At 46.0% G+C, this 18,391-nt stretch overlaps 2 protein-coding genes and 1 long non-coding RNA gene across 4 annotated transcripts; 1 reads left to right on the forward strand and 2 right to left on the reverse strand.

Annotated features, from left to right (window-relative positions):
* Window positions 1-323: 323 nt before the first annotated feature.
* Window positions 324-4,467, reverse strand: LOC108933981 (uncharacterized). The gene is made up of 3 exons (XR_001966100.1): window positions 4,283-4,467; window positions 2,771-2,863; window positions 324-869 (listed from the first exon to the last, which is right to left on the reverse strand). It is a non-coding gene; the product is annotated as an uncharacterized LOC108933981 (long non-coding RNA).
* Window positions 4,468-5,634: 1,167 nt separating this feature from the next.
* LOC108933976 (olfactomedin-4-like) lies at window positions 5,635-9,854 on the forward strand. Its single transcript, XM_018751431.1, has 5 exons — window positions 5,635-5,847; window positions 6,047-6,172; window positions 6,280-6,498; window positions 6,592-6,748; window positions 8,856-9,854. The coding sequence occupies exons 1-5, from the start codon at window positions 5,788-5,790 to the stop codon at window positions 9,680-9,682; spliced, it is 1,389 nt and encodes a 462-aa protein (XP_018606947.1). The 5' UTR covers window positions 5,635-5,787; the 3' UTR covers window positions 9,683-9,854.
* A 362-nt stretch (window positions 9,855-10,216) lies between these two features.
* On the reverse strand, window positions 10,217-18,182 carry LOC108933973 (protein NDRG4-B-like). Of its 2 annotated transcripts, none has more exons than XM_018751426.1 (12): window positions 18,104-18,182; window positions 14,383-14,464; window positions 13,698-13,736; window positions 13,495-13,600; window positions 12,527-12,647; window positions 12,387-12,449; window positions 12,238-12,298; window positions 12,050-12,136; window positions 11,068-11,124; window positions 10,853-10,956; window positions 10,723-10,779; window positions 10,217-10,516 (listed from the first exon to the last, which is right to left on the reverse strand). In XM_018751426.1, the coding sequence occupies exons 2-12, from the start codon at window positions 14,461-14,463 to the stop codon at window positions 10,411-10,413; spliced, it is 882 nt and encodes a 293-aa protein (XP_018606942.1). In that variant the 5' UTR covers window position 14,464; window positions 18,104-18,182; the 3' UTR covers window positions 10,217-10,410. The 2 variants fall into 2 exon arrangements, with proteins under 2 accessions (XP_018606942.1, XP_018606941.1); XM_018751425.1 differs by having other exon boundaries at window positions 14,383-14,478.
* Window positions 18,183-18,391: the final 209 nt, after the last annotated feature.

Consider the following 18,391-nt stretch of genomic DNA (forward strand, 5'->3'; position numbering starts at 1 on the left):
AAATGTTCGATAGGCAGGCAGTGATGCATGAAAAAATGTCTGCTATTCCAGGTGGAAATGACAGAAAGAGCTGGGTATCATCAATGTAGCAGTAGTAGTTGAATCCATGAGAGACGATGACAGGGTTGACTGAAGAGGTGTCGACTGAGAAGAGAAGGGGGCCCAGTTTCGAGCCCTGCAGGACACCAGTTGACAAACGCTGAGGAGATGAATGGGAGCTCTGACACACTACCACGTACATAGATGGGACTCAAACCATTTCAGCACTGTTTCTTTGATGCCAAGCTGACCAAGAGAGGAAAATAGAATCCAGTGGTTGACAGTGTTGAATGCTGCAGACAGGTCAAGAAGGATGAGGACTGTGGTCAACTGGAGAGCATCTGATACTGCCAGGAGGGCAGTTTTAGTGGAATGTCTGACTTTGAATCTAGCCTGAGATTCGTCAAGGAGATGGTTCTGGGTGAGGAATGCAGACAGTTGATCACAAATTGATTGATTGTTCGAGAGTTTTTACAGAAAAAGGAGGAGGAAGACTGGCCTGTAGTTTAGGACTGAGTGAAGATCCAGAGAGAGTTTCTTTACCAGAGGTGAAATGAGGGCAGTCTTGAAGGCAGATGGGAAGCATCCAGCAGAGAGCAAGGAGGTCATGATCTTGAAAATGAAGGTGGAAAGTTGTGGGGAGATGGTTTGTAGGAGTGCCAATGGGATGGGATCGAGCAAGCAGATGGTGGCTCTCTGTGACAGCAGGAGGACTGAAATTTCAGTTTCTGACAGGGGCTTGAATTCGGAGAGCTTTACTTTACATGGAGGTCCCGTATGATCAGGGTGGACGGATGCCAAGAACTTGTCCATGACTGTGTTGACTGTCTCTGAAAAACAAAGCAAAATCATCAGCAGTGAGAGAAGATAAGAGGAGGAGGTGGCAGAGAACAGAGTAGGGATGAGAATGTGGTAGAGAATATGAAGTTTGTTAATTGCAGACTATTTTGTTGTGGAAGAAGGTGGTTTTAGCTAAAGAAACAGCAGAGCGAAAGGTTGCTAAGAGATCCTTGTACATATCCAGGTCAGTGCAAGTCTTGGATTTTCACGATCATCGTTCTGCAGCCCAGAATTTGGTCCTGTTGGCACATAGTATATTAGTCAGCCATAGGGTGGAACTGGGGTGTGCTGGTCTGGAGGTTAGGCGACAGAGAGAATCTAGAGAGGAAGATAGGGCAGAAAGGAAAACATTAGCATTGTCTGTTGACAGATCTGAGAATTGTGCAGCAGAAGAGAGAGAAGATAGCGTGGCAGAGGCAAATCAGGAGGGCGAGAGAGATTTTAGAGTGCGGCGGAAGGTGCCAATGGGTGCAGAAGCAGGAGAGGATTAAAAGTGATGCAGGGCTGGAAGGAGATGAAGAAATGATCAGAGACATGAAGTGGAGTAACAGACAGCGACAGTTATGGGAGAAGTCTTCTGGGACTGGGACAAAGAGAGGCTGAAGGACTGCGGGAACAACAGAAGGCCACTTGCATGAATGTCCTCAACATGCAGGTTTAAGTCACCCAGGAGAATCAATGTAAAGTTGTCTCCTGGGAGAGAGCTCAACGAAATGTCAAGGTCATCCAGAAAGTAGCCGGGAGGGCGATAGAGAACAACCACCATGAGTGTGACCAGCAGGGCAGTGATAGACACAACATGCAATTGAAAGGAGAACAAGTCATGCAGCTGGAGAGGGAGAACAGAATATTTGCACTGGGAAGAGATGAGCAAGCCTGTGCCTCCACCTCTGCCAGAGGGATGAGGGGTGTGGGAGAATGAGTAGATCAGGGAAAGGGCTGTGGGTGTGGCTGTGTTATCTGGGGGTAACCCAGTTTTCAGTTAAGGCCAGGAGGTCCAGTGAGAGGTGGGAAGCATAGGGCAGGGTGAAATCAGCTTTTCTCACACCAGACCGGCGGTTTCAGAGTCCCATAGAGAGGTTGAAACAGGAAGGAAGCCTTGATAGACAAGGATAAATCAGGTTAGTGTAGCAGCGGGAGCTTATGGGTCTCTGATAATGGTGATGTTGCACAGTTCAGTTGCCATAGACAACTTTCATATTTGACACATGATCCCTTGCAAAACACAATGTTGATGGCAGAACAAGTAGTGGCGGAGGCCTCCTTCAGTGGATTCCCATAGGTAGACTCCCCTGTCTTTGCACCCCGAAGTTTTCACTCCTTCATCACCTGCTGCACTTTCAACTAGGCTAATTCACATCAGGTGAGAGGCCAAATCGAAACTACTTTGAGATTGTAATCAAAATAAACAGAAGAGGGCAGCACAATTAGTTTACAAATTAACCATAAATTAAATAATATAAATACAATCGACAACTACACAAACACAAAACTGATTACTTTTATCTATGAGCAGAACTACACAATAAGGATGCGGGTCGGGGTATAGCAGTAGCAAAACAAAAACTTACAGGAATCACGAACTGCAGCAGTGATCCTCCAACGCGAATATAATGCACGAGTGAGTGACAAATTTGACAATATTTATAAGGAGTTGAGAGTTGGGAGGGCTGTATTAGAAAGCAGGAAAGGTGTTAATGCCAAGCACCAACATAAAATGGAAAGAGCTAGAATGAACTGTGGAGGGAATACATTATGGAAATGGAAAATATTATGGACATTATGTAATACATTATGGAAAAGCTAAGCATTACGGAGTGGAGTAATACTGCAATATACAAAGGAATGGTTAGAGCCAAGCACAAAACACCAGCACTGAATAGCACCTTACCTCTGCATCAGGGAAGCCAGACAAGCTCCTCTTCACCCAGGGGTTGTCGCTAATGGGTTGGGAACACAGGAAGCATAGCTCCTCCTCTCGCTTCTGCAACAGAGGAACAGTAGGCATCCCACAGTTTCTTTGCTGCTCACAGAATAACACATCATACAAAAATTTGTGATCGCACAATATACACATTTTATCTTAGCTGTCTATTGATAGAATAATAAGGATGGGCAGGCAGCCAGTAAGCTTTACACTGCAAGTTTTCATGTCCTCTCCATTGTGGAATTGTCTCAGTTTTGGAACAATCTCATTTAGAGTTCTGAATACCCCTTAAAATACACTGAAATTTGAACAACTGAAAGACTGCAGAGTTTCTCTTAACTCCTTACTGTATAACAGGACATGTTGGCACAAAGGCATTATAAATTGTCAAATGATTTGCTTAACTGGCAGGGAGAGCTATTTATTTCAAAATTTTAAAAGTTAGGAATTTTTTTGTTCCCGTGTAGCAGAGGCTGGAAGAGGCAGCACACCTGCTGGATCCAGGCAGCGCTGCTCATGCTTGGCATTTCTGCACTTCGCAGTCGCTCCTGCATGGTGTGAGAAAGGCTGGATAGCACGTGCGAATGGGATGTGGAGAGGGTAATGTGCTCCTCAGAGGTCTGTATTTGCAGCTCAAACTATTCTACTTGTGAGCAGAATGCCACATTGCCTGAGGAAACAGCAGCAGGTGGGTAAATTTGTAAGTGATATTTGACAGAAGTATTTCGGCCAGAGATCAGTGGAAACCTGTCTAGAGGCAGTGAGATCATTTAAAGAAGGCTGAAGGGGTACATGCCCCTCTGGTTGCGAATAAGTTGCCGCAGTCTGGACTAACTAAGAAGATGGCAGAAGTGTCTGGTTTCACTCGCTGTAGCTGCAACCGTAAAGGAGACCCAAGATACTGCTGCAGTGGGTTCAGGTTGTCAAGCACCACCGCTTTATACTGTCCTGTGGCTCTGTCAGTGTCAATGCAATAAACTCACAAATAAACCATCTACATAAATTACATGTTTGTACACACAAACAATCTTTCATTCCATCCATTTTTAGCATCTCTCCCCTCAGGCTGTTTCTTTCAGAAATGTCCAAGTCTCCCCACTGAAACCTTCCCTGGATCCAAACCGAGTCCAGAATTAGACTTTTTCTATCCTTGCTATTTTTGTCAAAAAATTTGTAGTACTGTTTGCAGCCAGTTACCCCCAGACTTTGCACATGGTGACCTCATAGTGGATGTCAGCCTAGACTGAAGAGCTACTGACACTATCTCCAAGAGCTACCTCCTCTTCCTACTCATTAAATTCTCTGCATCCAAGAAAGTAAACCACCACATCCTCCTTATCTCACTAGAAAAGACTGGTGTCAAAAATATCACTGATATGAGCCTTAAACACCCCTGGTAGATCTTACCAGGTGGTTTGGCATGGATCCTTCTGTACCATTCAATCTTTCTCAACAGGTGTTCCGTCAGCTTCCTACCTCTGTTCATATTATGACCTGCTCCTTGAGACCTGTTTCTGACAGCTGGATGCCCACAGCTCGACTCCTTGGCTCACTGTGCTCCACAGAGAAGCGCATTGTTTGCTGTGGTGAATCATTTCACTGCAAAGACACCAACACCAATGGAACTTTGTTGCCCAGCACAAACACACTCTTCTCGTTTATCCAAGCGGACACTCTGCGGCCATGTGGTCAGTCTTGTTGCAGGCCTTAGCATGTCTGATGACAGCTGTGTTCCTCATACCAAGGAGGAAATGAAACATAGCTCAGGATCACACTTTTGCTGACAGTGTACTCAACATGGCCAACTTCCCCTCTTCTGCATGGTTTCTGTAACACATGGAGTAGGCACGCACACACACACACAATTTAAAGCATCTGGAAATGCCGTATTGAAGAGAGTAGAAACATCATGAAGCTTACAGTAATCATATGGTTTAAAGTTTTGACCAGTTCTCAACTGCTGTCCATTCATTCATTTGTCTTCTAAAGCTGCCTGTCTAGGAGAGAGTTACAGGGAGCTGTAGTCCATCACTGTTCTAGGGGTAATGAGGCAGGAACAAGCCGTAGATGGAACATGAGTGACACCGCAGGTAGCACAAGTACTGTGAGGCACCAGTGCTACCTGCTGTGTCACTCATGTTCTATCCAGAGTTTGTTTCTGCCTCATTACTCATAGAACAGTGATTGTGTAGTTTGTGCTGTTTTTTTTTAAATTTTGTGCAGTGTGCATGTTTGCCCCACGCTCATGTGGGTTTCCTCCAGGTGCTGTGTTTTCCTGCCACAATCTGAAGACATGTGTTTAAAGTGAACTGGGGAGTCAAATTTACCTGTAGTGTCTGTGTGTGTGTCACTGTACGGTACAGATGTGTGAGTGACTGTAGGTAGTTTAGTGTATCTAACACTATAAATCACTTTGGAATGTAAAAGCAGTCAGTTAAATACTAGCTAACAATCAGTGTATTTTGCTTTTGGAGAAAAGTGTCTGCTAAATGAGCACTATAAAATTTAAACATACATTAACAGCCAGTGGAATGTGCATCATATGCTACTGTATGTAGAAAATCCCGGAGGTGAGAGGGGTGAAGGAAATCTCTCAAGGATAGAAGAGGAGCAACAAGTCCAAAGGCTTATGTCTCACTTTTACTGGGCTGGAACCAGCCTGCCTTGTGTTTCCTGTGTTTCCCAACATCAGAAAGATCTGAACTGAGCAGAACATCTCTGCAGTCAGAACATCTCTGCAGTTCCTGCTTTAAACTGATGACTCTTGAAGTCTTAAAATTTCCGAAACCCACAAGAGCAATTTCACTTCTCTTTGCTGCGGTGTTTCCTTCAGAGTTACTGAAGCCCTGGGTGCTGATGCTAGCAGGTCAACGCCTAGTTCTTCTCCAGTAAAAGCCACACCACACTTTAGATACGCCTTACATTTGCACAGCTTGGCTCAAGTACAGTGGTTCAAACCCCTCCTCTGTCTTTTGGTGACCATGATGCTTCAGGCAGCAGCCACCGCCATTATTGCTGTTGTCCTCACCTTCTTGATCCAGGTAAGACCTTGCTGCTATGGCAAGCGTGGACCTTAAGAGCCATCGGAACCATCACTGCTCTACTGGAATTTGAACCAACAGCTTTGGGAACCAATTCGCTTAAGGCTGGTACAGGAGTACGAGGCAGCCAAGAGGCTACTGCAGATGCTGAATGGGTGTCAGGATCTAAACTAGTTATTGTGTTCTTGTGGTCCTGCAGGGATCCAAAACATCTGCGACGTGTTTCTGTGAACTGAGGAACTTGGGAAATATGTTCCCTGACAAACGGCTGCAAGACGTAAAAACTCTAGCAACCAGGTGTACTCAGGAAATCACCTCAGAACAGGTAACTCAGGCCCTTGGGGGGACTTCTACCTAAAACTACTAATAGGCACTGCACTTACAGTAACTGTTGTTACCCTAATAATCACAGTGTGTCTCCTCTCCCTATAGATCTCAGAAATTGATGTTCTATTGGATCAGCTTCACTACCGCCTCCTGCAGCTGGAAGGGGACATAACAAGGCTGGAAAAAGAAGACGACGGGGACCTGTTTGGGGCAGTCTCCCTGCGTATTATTGAGATTGAACTCGCTGAGATTACGGACCTCTTTGTAAAACTCAATGCCACAAACAACGCTCAGCAGAGAATCAGTGCCAACACTGGTGCTCAGGTGAGAAATATTGCAATGCTCTTGTACGTCTCCAGAGCCACAGTGTGACAGGTGTACCTGATAGTGTAACTAAATCAGCTTTCCCATTTGCAGCTGATGAACCTGCGAAGTGAGGTGCAGGGGTTGAAGAAGTTTGACCAGACAAAAGTTATTATGGAGAAGGAGAAGAACAAAAGGCTCACGAGGGACCTCAAAGAGTGTGAGGCCAAGGCCAAGGTGACCTTAGCTCCTCCCACCATACCTGCACCAGGTGATATTTCATTGTCATTTCATATTATGAATGATTTTATCTTGTCTGCAATAAACTAATTGTTTGGATTGGGTTTGGTGGCAGAGGCAAGGTAGCATGGGTGGCTGGCAAACGTGAGGACCTGTAGAAGCAGGCATTAGAGCATTTGTCGCAAAATCAGCTAGATCGCTCCTGGTAAAATTTGGTATTGGTGGCTGCTCACTAAGGGCAGCAGTGAAGAATCATCAGCACACAACTACCAGCAGTCCAGGACACCTACACTACACGCTGCCTTAGAAAGACGATGCGCATCATGAAAGATCATAGTCACCCCGCACGGGAACTTTTCTCTTTTCTGCCATCTGGAAAGCGGCTCAGGTCCATTTGAACCCACACTGCTAGGTGCAGGAACAGCTTTTACCTCACTGCTGTAAGAGTATACAACACTCACCAATGTGCCACCTTTTGTAACTAGAGTTGGACTGCTCCTTCCTAGCACATTGGTAGATTACACTGTCGCTTTAAGCATTCTCATGTTTTGAGTTCTCTGGCTGTTGTGGTGATCAGTTGTGTTTTCTGTTAATACCTATAGAGGGCAGAAGTGTTTGGTAGGTACAGGAAGGATACGGAGGCAGCAAGGAAGCGGATTTAGCGGAGATACTGAAATGCACATGGTTGTGAAAGCCCAGCGTGAACATTAAACGAGGCTACGTGCCAGTTAACAATATCATTCTCAGTGTGTTTATTGAGTAAACACAACAGCTGTGTTCTTTTTTTGGTATTATTGTTACCGTTATTTATTGTTATTGTTATTAGCATTACTCATTGTCATCATTATTGTTTTGTGCAGCATTATCTATTGTTTTTGTTCATAGTCTGTGGAAAAGCATTCAACAAGAATTTCATGATACTTGTACACAGTACTTGTACCTATGACAATAAACTTGAAACTTGAAAGAGGCTGCTGAGAAGGCTAGTCAGTAGTTATGAATGAGAAGAAAACAGGTTGGGGTTGCAGGTTTGGAGGGTAGTTAGTAATGTTTCATTGAGGTATGCAGGAGGTGACTTGCAGTGGGGTACAGTTTCTTAAGTAAGTATGGAGGTGTGGTTTGAGTTACGTTAATTTTCTATGCAACTGGTGCATCTGATGTGCATGGAGGGCATCTGGTATGTATGGAGGGGGGTGTGTCTGGGATAGCAGACTTAGCGTTGAGCCTTCCTGAAGTGTGGTGGGCCTAACTCAACTAAACACCAATGAAGGGAGATGTCCACTTGATGACCTTAATGAAATACCCATTTTGGCACCATGTGACTCAATGTGGTGGTTGGGGAAGAGATTAAGTCGCTTGGTCATGATTTGTGGGGATGCATGATGGCATTGTCTGTTTTCTCTGGGGCTTCATGTGTAAAGTGATGAAATCTGTGTAACTGGGCCTAGTGTACAGTCTTTGATATAATTGCATGGAAGGTTACATCTTATCTGGTGCATGTCGAATGCTTGATCTCTCTCTCCTGATCCTTTGCTAAGTGCTCTGAGTAACTGTGAGAAGAAGGCTCAGTAAAACACATGCAATTCAACTCAATTCAACTCAGTTGTTATACTCAATTTTCCTCAGTTCTCCATGTTCCTCCATTGACTGGCTGCACTCTGTCTTACTTCTGCTGGAAGTTCTGAACAAAGTTGTGATGAGTGTGCAACTCCCAACCTCTCACCTTGAACACATTCCCTTCCTCCTGCTTTTCAGCTCTTGGCCCTTTTGTTCTGATTCTGCAGTTACAGTCCTGTCCACATGCTGCACAAGTAACTGCACCATGCCTGTGTTAGAATGCCTACTCTGGCTTCCTGCAAAGGTTTGAGCTAACTTCAAAATCCTCTCGCTCACATGTAAAACTCTACACAGCTCGGCACCTCTCCACCTCTCTGATCTTCTGTCAGCCTGTTCCCACCTCACAGTCTTCAGTCATCTGACTCTGGTATCCTGCGTGTATTCTGTGAGGGATTCTCTTGCTAGGCCCCAAACTATGGAACTCAGTCTCCATGACCTGTGGTCACTCCTCTGTTCAACATGAGAAGACTTGTACAGGAATCTCTGACTCTCACTCATCTAAAATCATTCTCCTTCTACAGGGAACTGTCCTTATGGACACTTGTTGAATGTAATGGGACCCAGCAGCTACATCACCACCCAGTATGGCACCTCCTACCCATATGGTGCCTGGGGTCGTGACCCGAAGCCTGCCCTTGGAAAGGAGGACTGGTATTGGCTGGTGGCACTGACCAGCAGCAATATCTATGCCAACTATGTAAGGCAGTACAGCAGCTACAGCGCCCTCATACTGGGTGTCAGTGCAGGGGATGTGAGCATTGCATCAGGCAACCCCACCACCAACACAGTGCAGGGGCCCAATGCAGTCCTGTATGGCAATGCCCTCTACTACAACTGCTACAACTCTCCCTCTGTCTGCCGCTTCGATATGACATCCCGCTCCATCTCCAGCGTGGCACTGCCCACCACTGGCTACAACAACAAGTTCCCATTCTGTCACTTGGATGCATGCTACGGCTACACAGACATTGATGTGGCTACGGATGAGTCCGGTGTCTGGGCTGTCTACACCACTCCTCAGAACTTTGGCAATGTGGTCTTGAGTAAAGTGGAGGTGGGGAGTGACATCACCCTTAGCCGCACCTGGAACACTTCGCTAAACAAGCGCACAGCCACCAACACATTCATGGCATGTGGCGTGCTGTATGGCACACGCTACATAGACAAGCAGAACGAGGAGGTATTTTACTCCTTCGACACAGCCACAGGGCAGGAGCGCTTTGACCTTAATCTGCTCTTTAAGAAAACATCCACAAACATCCAGTCCCTGAACTATAACCCCAGGGACCGCATGTTGTATGTGTACAGTGACTCATATGTACTTACATACCAGGTGACATTTGGCTGAGTCCTTTGCCCTGCCTTCCCTGAATTACTCAATCTGTCCAAACTGAGGATGGAAGCACACATTTGCATATTCTAAAAGGTCTAGTCTACAGGAAGTGTGGAAAGGTCAGCAGAAATCAGTCAACCACAAAGAATTTGTTCACACAATAAATTTGCTTTGTGTTAACTGAAAATGTTTCTAGATTTTTCTGTGAATTGCACTGGTTCCACAGTGCTGTGTGTTATGTTTTACTGTCTTTGCTCTTTAAGCTGTGTTAAATATTATTGTTACAATGTCATGGCACCACCACATGTGGCAAATGTACATTGTCTATTATATGGACACTGGTAGTGAGCCCGTGTGCAGGTTTCTCAGTTTGTATTGGTACTGTGTATCTCTGCCTGTTACAGGTGTGTCATCCTCTGTTAGACAGAAAACTCAGTTCCCTGCAAGTACACATCACTTGGAAAAAGGTTTGATTTTATTACAGGTGACACAGCAAGAGAACAGCAGGTCATTCATTTTAGTAAATTGTTTTCATTTAAGCAGGAGGCTTCAAACTCAATGCCTGTGGGTGCAAATATTTCTCAGGTACAGGTGAGTAATGGGTGACTTCCAGACACAGGATTTTTTTTTCACCCAGGTACAGGTGTGGAGTAGGTGTCTTCTAAGTACAGGTGTGTTTCCCAGGTACAGGTGAGGAATGGTACCATCATGAGGAAGACCGAAGGTGACCCGTGACCTCATTGTTATCCAAGCAGCGGCAGGTCCGAAAGCCCATGGTGTCTATGGGGCCAGCGCTGGAGACCGAGGCGCTGCGAGAGCTGGGCAGACGGGCCATACAAGTGGAGGGTACTATGTGGGGCAGGGATGGGAGCGGGGGTTGGTAGAGAGACAGACGCAGGTCACACTACATACATAGCTGAGCCGCTCATGAAGGAGAAGGATGAACCCTGAACCTGTGAGTGCATGAAGTAATGCGTCATGCAGTGGTGAGGTTTAATCGTGCAACAGGAGCCTAAAGGCACACAAAAACACACACACTGCAACAGAATGCCCACCGTAGAGTCTTTGCATTCACACCTGTGCCACAACGGTTTATATCCAAGCTCCATCGGCTGAGGAAGAAATAACACGTTGGGTGCATGACAGAGAAAGGTTTATGAGAATGCGCAAGTGTGTACATGCTACCTATTGTACATGTTCCAGAAGAGCTGCAGGTTGACCTCACTGATGGAACTGCTAATCTGCTGCCAGTAGTTTTGTACAAGCTCTGTGTTAGTCACCAGCTCCTCCTGGAGATGGCAATGAACATTCAGTATGAGGTCAGGGTCACAAACATGCACTTTCTACATGCGTGGAAGGAATGACGCTTCCTCATACAGGTAAGTAAGCAAGGAACGCACCTGACTGAAGAGGTGTGTCAGAATGGTGTCCGGCAGAGTGCTGGTCAGCCCAGTGAGCTAGAGAGAGTATTGTGACTGTAACCCAAGTGCTTCCTTACTTGCATTTGTTCATTCAGTTGACACTTTCCTCCAAAGCAACTGACAATGTTAGTCTACCTACAGTTATTAACTCCATTTATACAGCTGGGTAATGTTAGGGGAGCAATTTAGGGCAAGTACCTTGCTCAAGGGTACAAGAGCCAGAGGTGAGATTCAAACCTCTGGGTCCAAAGGCAGCAGCTCTAGCCGCTATGCTACTAGCTGTACTGTCACTGTGCGCATAAAAGTACTGAGCTTGCAAATACAACTCTGACCCAGAATGTATTAGCTAACGTCACTTCACAGTCACTTCTGTCTCTGTCATTTGAAGATTAATAATACTAACACACTTTTTTTACTGGTCAGGTTCAGTGAGAATTTCATGTAGTTACAGTAAATTAAAATAGATTTTAATATTACATTACAGGGGGCGCGGTGGCGCAGTGGGTTGGACCACAGTCCTGCTCCCCGGTGGGTCTGGGGTTCGAGTCCCGCTTGGGGTGCCTTGCGACGGACTGGCGTCCCGTCCTGGGTGTGTCCCCTCCCCCTCTGGCCTTACGCCCTGTGTTGCCGGGTAGGCTCTGGTTCCCCCGTATGGGACAAGCGGTTCTGAAAATGTGTGTGTGTGTGTGTGTGTATTACATTACATTAATGTCTGTTTGCTCTTTACTGTCAGCTATTGGCTTGGAGCAGTAAATAAGATGAATTAAGGCAATACCATACTCCTGTTTTGTCAATGTGTTCTACTGCCACCAGTGTTCTAACAGAGGCTGCAGTGATTTCTGTAGAAAGTGCAATTCTGGAGACATACCAGTGAAGAAGGTTCATAACTCAAGGAACCATTGTAAGCCTCTGTAAGGAGGCCATGTAAAGTGTGTGTTAATATGCAGTGCTCTGCACTGACCTTACTGGTGGTCCAGTCGATCCAGCCTCTGCCACTGGCATCAATGTTGACCAGGACCAGGCCCTCCACTAGGTCTGGGAAGAGCAGCTATGAGACACCAGTGGGGTTGGGGGGGGGAGGGGGAGGGGTAAGAGCTGGAGGCTCTGCCTGTGTTCTACTGCACACTGGAGACAAATCTCCTCGCTTACTGCAAAGTTGGCCGAGATGTAGGCTCCTGCACCAACACCCATGCCCACAATTCTCTTAATCCTGTGAAGAGGAGCAGGGAACCAGAATTCATACACAGCATTGGCCACAGTGGACAAGAGTACCCTTTTGCATTGACCACTTTGCTCACCCAAAGTGGTGTAGCACACTGGGCAGCATCCCTGCAAGCTGCTTCATAGTTGGGTACTGGTATCTGAGGCAGGTAAAATAACAAGGAACAAATAGTAAACAGAGAACTCCTCAAACAGAACAGGACAAATGAGTATGTACCCTGGAGGCAACTGGGTTGCCCCGGTCTGCTGGCCAGGAGCATCCACATGGCACACGGCAAAGTGCTTTGTGATCTCTTGCATCTCGTGGCAGTTAAACAGGGTGCTGAAGCATAGCTGATCTGGAGAGAAATGGAGGACAACACAGTGAGCTTGTCAGCTTCAGTCAATATATATGCATGCATGCGTGTGTGTCTGCGTGTATATATCTTTACTGCCACCTGCTGACCCACTTGTGTACTTTATACTCAATATATTTTTTTAATCTTTTATTAGCCTACTCTACTTTTATCATCTGTGCCTTGTCACTGTCATTCTGGCTGTGCTATGGAAGTTCCTATCACCAAGACAAATTATTGGCAATAAAGCTTGCTCATTCATTCAGTCATTCATAATTGCAGCCAAATATTCATCCATATTGACGTTGGTTGAAACCAAGAAGGCATGGTGGTTAAGGAGGCTTGGCCAGGTCCTGCAACGTGGCAGGTCTGGGGTTCGAGTCTTGCTTGGGGTGCCTTGCCGCGGACTGGTGCCCTGTCTGGGGTTTGTCCCATCCTCCTCCAGTCTCGTGCCCTGTGTTGGGCTCTAGTTCCCCACAACCTCCGCTCAGGATAAGCGGTTTCAGACGGTGTGTATGAAGCTAGGAAACTGACTATTTTGATATATTTAAACTATCAAAAGTGAAGGAAGAGGCTCAGTTTAATCCTAGATGACCCAGTACCACTTGCAGTCCACCTGATCCTTAAGCCCTCTTTGACCTCATTATCACCATGGGAAACAGCCCAATGTCCACCTAACTGCTGGTCCAGGCATGTGATGGATTTATCATCATGCATCAGCAAAACCCCATCTGAAGAACACCCTGATTGAGGCCACTTTACTCAGATTGATTTTCTGTACCTGTGTCCTTCTCCTCAGTTTCTGCTAAACAAATAAAACTGAATGGAAGTTAATAAATGAAAAACTCACAGTTGAGCCCAACATCGTGGTACGTGAGTATAGCTGGTTTATTCCCCTTTTCTTGTCCCCGGATTTCCACATGCAACAACCCAAGGGGGGTCTTGATGTCATACTCCTGAATCACACACAGAGACAGAAACTGCACTGTTCCTCAAAGATAGGCAGGAGATTTGTAATGGACACTCCTCTTCTGTCTCATCCATTTCCAGTACCTTCCAGTCTCCCAGAGAGACAAAGGGCTTGCAGTGCTCCTGCAAGACAGAAACATACATACACACCATCAACTTCGCAGAGAGACACACAAAGTGCTCACATTGTCCTTCTGTGTACACAGAGTAGGATGCAAACACAGTCTACACAAACAGACTGCACAGTTCAGAGCATGTAGTAGAGTATGTTCAGAGTAATCTTGTCACTGCGTGAGAAGAGCACTCTATAAAAAATAATAATCCTTAGCCACTACCTGTTACCCTAGATGCACAAGCTGCTGTGTATACACACACACACACACACACACACACACACACACACACACACACACACACACACACATTAAACATTTATGCAGCTGCTCATGCAATTGAAATATTTGTTAAATTATTGACAATGGATGGAATTTTGTAATTGGAAATTGATGAATAATTGATAAACTTTTATGCAGCTACTTGTGTGATATTGTATACCCATATACTTGTGTATACTGGTTCATGTGATGGAGGGTGACAAGTTGACTGTATTTTAGAATTACATGTCTATTCAATTCTCTCCTTCTGTTGAAGTAATGCACTTATTGTGTTTTTCTCTGAGATGTACATCACTTTGGAGATGAGTGTCTGCTAAAACAAATAAATATAATGCTTTCTCATAACACACAACATGCATGGCTGATGCACCCACCATGTCTGTGTCCTGGGCTCCTTTTTGCTCCTCCAGTAAAGGCTTCTCTTCTGTGAAGGGATAATCCAGCAACCAAGCCATCCTGTAGTGACCAACCTACAGTTACCACAGCCACAGGGATTGCACTGTCACCTGCTTTGACTCATTTCATAGAATAGCTTCTCAATGAGCAAACATATAAGGAGCTCTGTGACCCCACCTCCTAGAGTTACAAGCACATGAGTACACATTTGCAGGCCCTGCCAAACCACTCTTTTCTCATGCAATGAAGGTGACTGTGGGGTCAAAACATCTGCATGCTACATGTCATAGCAAAAACTGTGTTCCAAAGTTAGTTTACCCTGGCTATAGTATGGTACAGGCTAGCCCCCCCTCACCAGCTCAGTAAGCTCACTGATGCAGCAGCTCTGAGCCAAATATTTGTCCCTTTCTGGAAGTCACAGCCTGCAGGTCCCTCAGAAACACTAGTCTCGGATTACAAGCCTAATAGTTGACAACACTTGGACATGCACAGCTCAAATTAACTAAACAGACTCCAGCTCCAACCCAATAGCCTGAACCTGAAATGAACATTAAGGTTTTACTATCACAGCAAAAAATTACTAATATTATCTACTAGGTTGAGGACTGTGACTGACAGGTGTGTATGGTACTGGGTGTTATCAGTAATGATGGCTTCAAGAACACCCTCTATAGCTTCTGAATCTTACCAGGTGCATTAGCACAACTCCTTTCTCCACCATTTGATCTCTCTCAACAGCTGCTCCACACACCTCAAAATTCAGCCTATGAGTTGGTGGGTGGTTTAATCCAAGCAGCAAGCAGGAGTATCAAGAAGACCAGCTCCCAGGAACCAACTCTTGCCCTAATTATATAATGATAACCACCTGCCAACACTTAATGGCCCAATAGAAGGCCTATAAGGGCAGCTGGTATTAAGAGTTCAAAAGAGTGTTTTGGGAGTATAGCTGGTAGGCAAAGGCTGTTGGTGTTTTGGTAGTTTGAGCTAGAATAAAACCTCTTTTGTGGGAAGTTTTACTCTCTTGTGCCTCAATTCTGTATCTGTGGCCACCCCTCCTCTACAACTGACCCCAGGCCCCTAACTCTTCATCCATGCTGCTTCTCATGGCTTTTATCAGTGCAGGTGATGCACAGCACTTTCTGTCAAAACTCAAGACACATATCTTGGGCAGCACGGTGGCACAGCACCTGGGTGTCGCAAGAGAACGTGGGTTCGATCCCTGTTCGGTCTGTGTGGAGTTTACGTGTTCTCCACGTATCTGTGTGGGTTTTCTCTGGGTGCACTGGTTTCATCCTACAGTCCAAAGACATGTTGTTCAGGTTCCCCCATAGTGTGTGAGTGTCATGGAGTGAGTGTTTCACTGATGCATGGATGAGTAACCCCTTGTAAGTAATGTATCTAGTAGTGTAGTCACCTTGGTGAATAAGGTGTGTGAGCTAGTAACACTACATAGTATCTGTTGTAAGTCGCTTTGGACAAAAGTGTCTGCTAAATGAATAAATGTAAACATCTGTACACACTGCAGTATCTCTTTCTGACATCTACACCCAGATAAGACTTCCACCTCAACTTTTCTGAGACAGAGATCCTCCATGACACTCCGGAAACAATTAGATAATCATGCGTCTGACTGAAGCTCTTTTGTTGTTGATGCAATTTTCTTTGCATTCAGTTGAGTGTGACAGTAGAGAAAAATGTTAGCTAAATAAATGTAAATGTACATCTGTGAACACAGGGACAGATACAAACATGTGTCCACACTTGCCCCCTGCAGTTGGATTCAACAAACAAGATGACCAGGGGATTTGTTTTGAAATTCGACTTCAGCTCAGCATTCAACACAATAATCCCACAACAGCTCATCAGCAAACTAAACCTGCTGGGCCTAAATGCCTCCCTCTGTAATTGGATCCTGGACTTTCTAACCGGAAGACCTCAGTCAGTCTGTGTCGGCCACAACACCTCCAGCACTGGCACACTGAGCACAGGTGCCCCACAAGGCTGTGTGCTCAGCCCGCTGCTCTTTACGCTGCTGACCCACGACTGCACTGCCAAGTTCGGCTCCAACCACATCATCAAGTTTGCTGATGACACAACGGTGGTAGGTCTCATCAGCAACAATGATGAAACACCCTACAGAGAGGAAGTGGCACAACTAGTTGAATGGTGTGGTGCAAACAACCTGTCCCTCAACGTGAGTAAGACAAAGGAGGTTGTGATGGACTTCAGGAAGAACTCTGTTGATCACCCCCCACTGACCATCGACAGCTCGACTGTGGAGAGAGTCAGCAGCACTAAATTCCTGGGGATACACATTACAGAAGACCTCACCTGGACCACCAACACTACATCACTCTCCAAGAAGGTGCAACAGCGGCTCCACTTCCTGCGCCGACTTAAAAGAGCAAGTCTCCCTCCTCCCATCCTCATCACATTCTATAGGGGAACAATTGAGAGTGTGCTAACCAGCTGCATCACTGTCTGGTACGGGAACTGTAGTGCAGCAGACCGCAAGACCCTACAGCGGACAGTGAACACAGCTGCAAAGATCATCGGTGCCCCTCTCCGCTCCATTCTGGACATTTTCCTTGCACGATGCTCCAGTAAAGCCACCAGTATCATGAAAGACCCCACTCATCCCTCTCACAGTCTCTTCCAGCTCTTGCCATCAGGAAGACGGTATCGGAGCATCAGAGCCTGCTCTGCCAGACTGCTCAACAGCTTTTTCCCCCAGGCTGTGAAAGCCCTCAATTGCAATCACCTTGCCACCCTCTGAAACCTCATCCACAACCTTAGCTCCTGAACCAAGAACCACTCTCCACCCCAACCCACCACACCACACGCACCACATGTAAACTGTTGGAAACCTCCTGTGGAAACACACTCTTTTCCTTTCCATATGCAAATACACTTTTTTCTCTATATGCACCAGACACTTTTTTATAAAACCCCCAATGTTACAAGGACTTAATAAGATAACACAAATGTTTACTTGTGAATGCACTACAAATCATATTACACTATTCCTTCTTAAATACCTCTATTGCACATATCATGTACAGTCATTATGAAAGTACTGTATAGTTAACTGTTTATAGTATATGTATATTTGCACTAGGGGGTGCAGTGGCGCAGTGGGTTGGACCGCAGTCCTGCTCTCCGGTGGGTCTGGGGTTCAAGTCCCGCTTGGGGTGCCTTGCGGCGGACTGGCGTCCCGTCCTGGGTGTGTCCCCTTCCCCCTCTGGCCTTACGCCCTGTGTTGCCGGGTAGGCTCCGGTTCCCCGTGACCTCGTAAGGGACAAGCGGTTCTGAAAATGTGTGTGTGTGTGTATATTTGCACTAATTTCAGATTACCGACTTAGTAAATTAGTTATGTAGGTCTAAAAGCTGTCCTTATGTCTAGTGTTGTATGTTTATATTTATGCTTATTTACACAGCACCGTGGTCCTGCGAGACACGACATTTCGTCCCACTGTATGTCCACACATGTAGTGGAATGACAATAAAGCTCGACTTACTTACTTAAATCAATAAACAGCAATTATGCAAGAACACAGGGTGGGGGCACTACTACTCACACATTCGTCTCAACATCCATGATTCAGCTCCACAGGGGAGAAAAGTATGATACCAGAACCTCTCACTTCCTCCTCCTCTCCATGTCGCAGGATCTAGACCGGGGCGGGGGGTGAATCTTACCTGCACTGCTCTCTGCTCTTCCTCTTTGTGCGCAGTCGGCTGGCCACTCACACCCTGACGGCTCGTTCCTCCTGTGCTGTGCTTGCTCATGCCCCTCAGTAAACACACATGCACTACGTGTCAGCCCCTGAGTCAGCAGACCCCATGGGAGGGGCATCACTCAGCAGCCGCAGGGAGGAGGGAAGAGGGAGGGGGTGCTGCAGCAGATGATGCGGTAAACACACACAGCCACACACATAAACACATAGTATGTTAAAAGTCAGGGTAAACTCTGGATCTTTCAGTCAG

Source organism: Scleropages formosus, chromosome 1, assembly GCF_900964775.1.
Source record: "Scleropages formosus chromosome 1, fSclFor1.1, whole genome shotgun sequence".
Classification (NCBI taxonomy): domain Eukaryota; kingdom Metazoa; phylum Chordata; class Actinopteri; order Osteoglossiformes; family Osteoglossidae; genus Scleropages; species Scleropages formosus.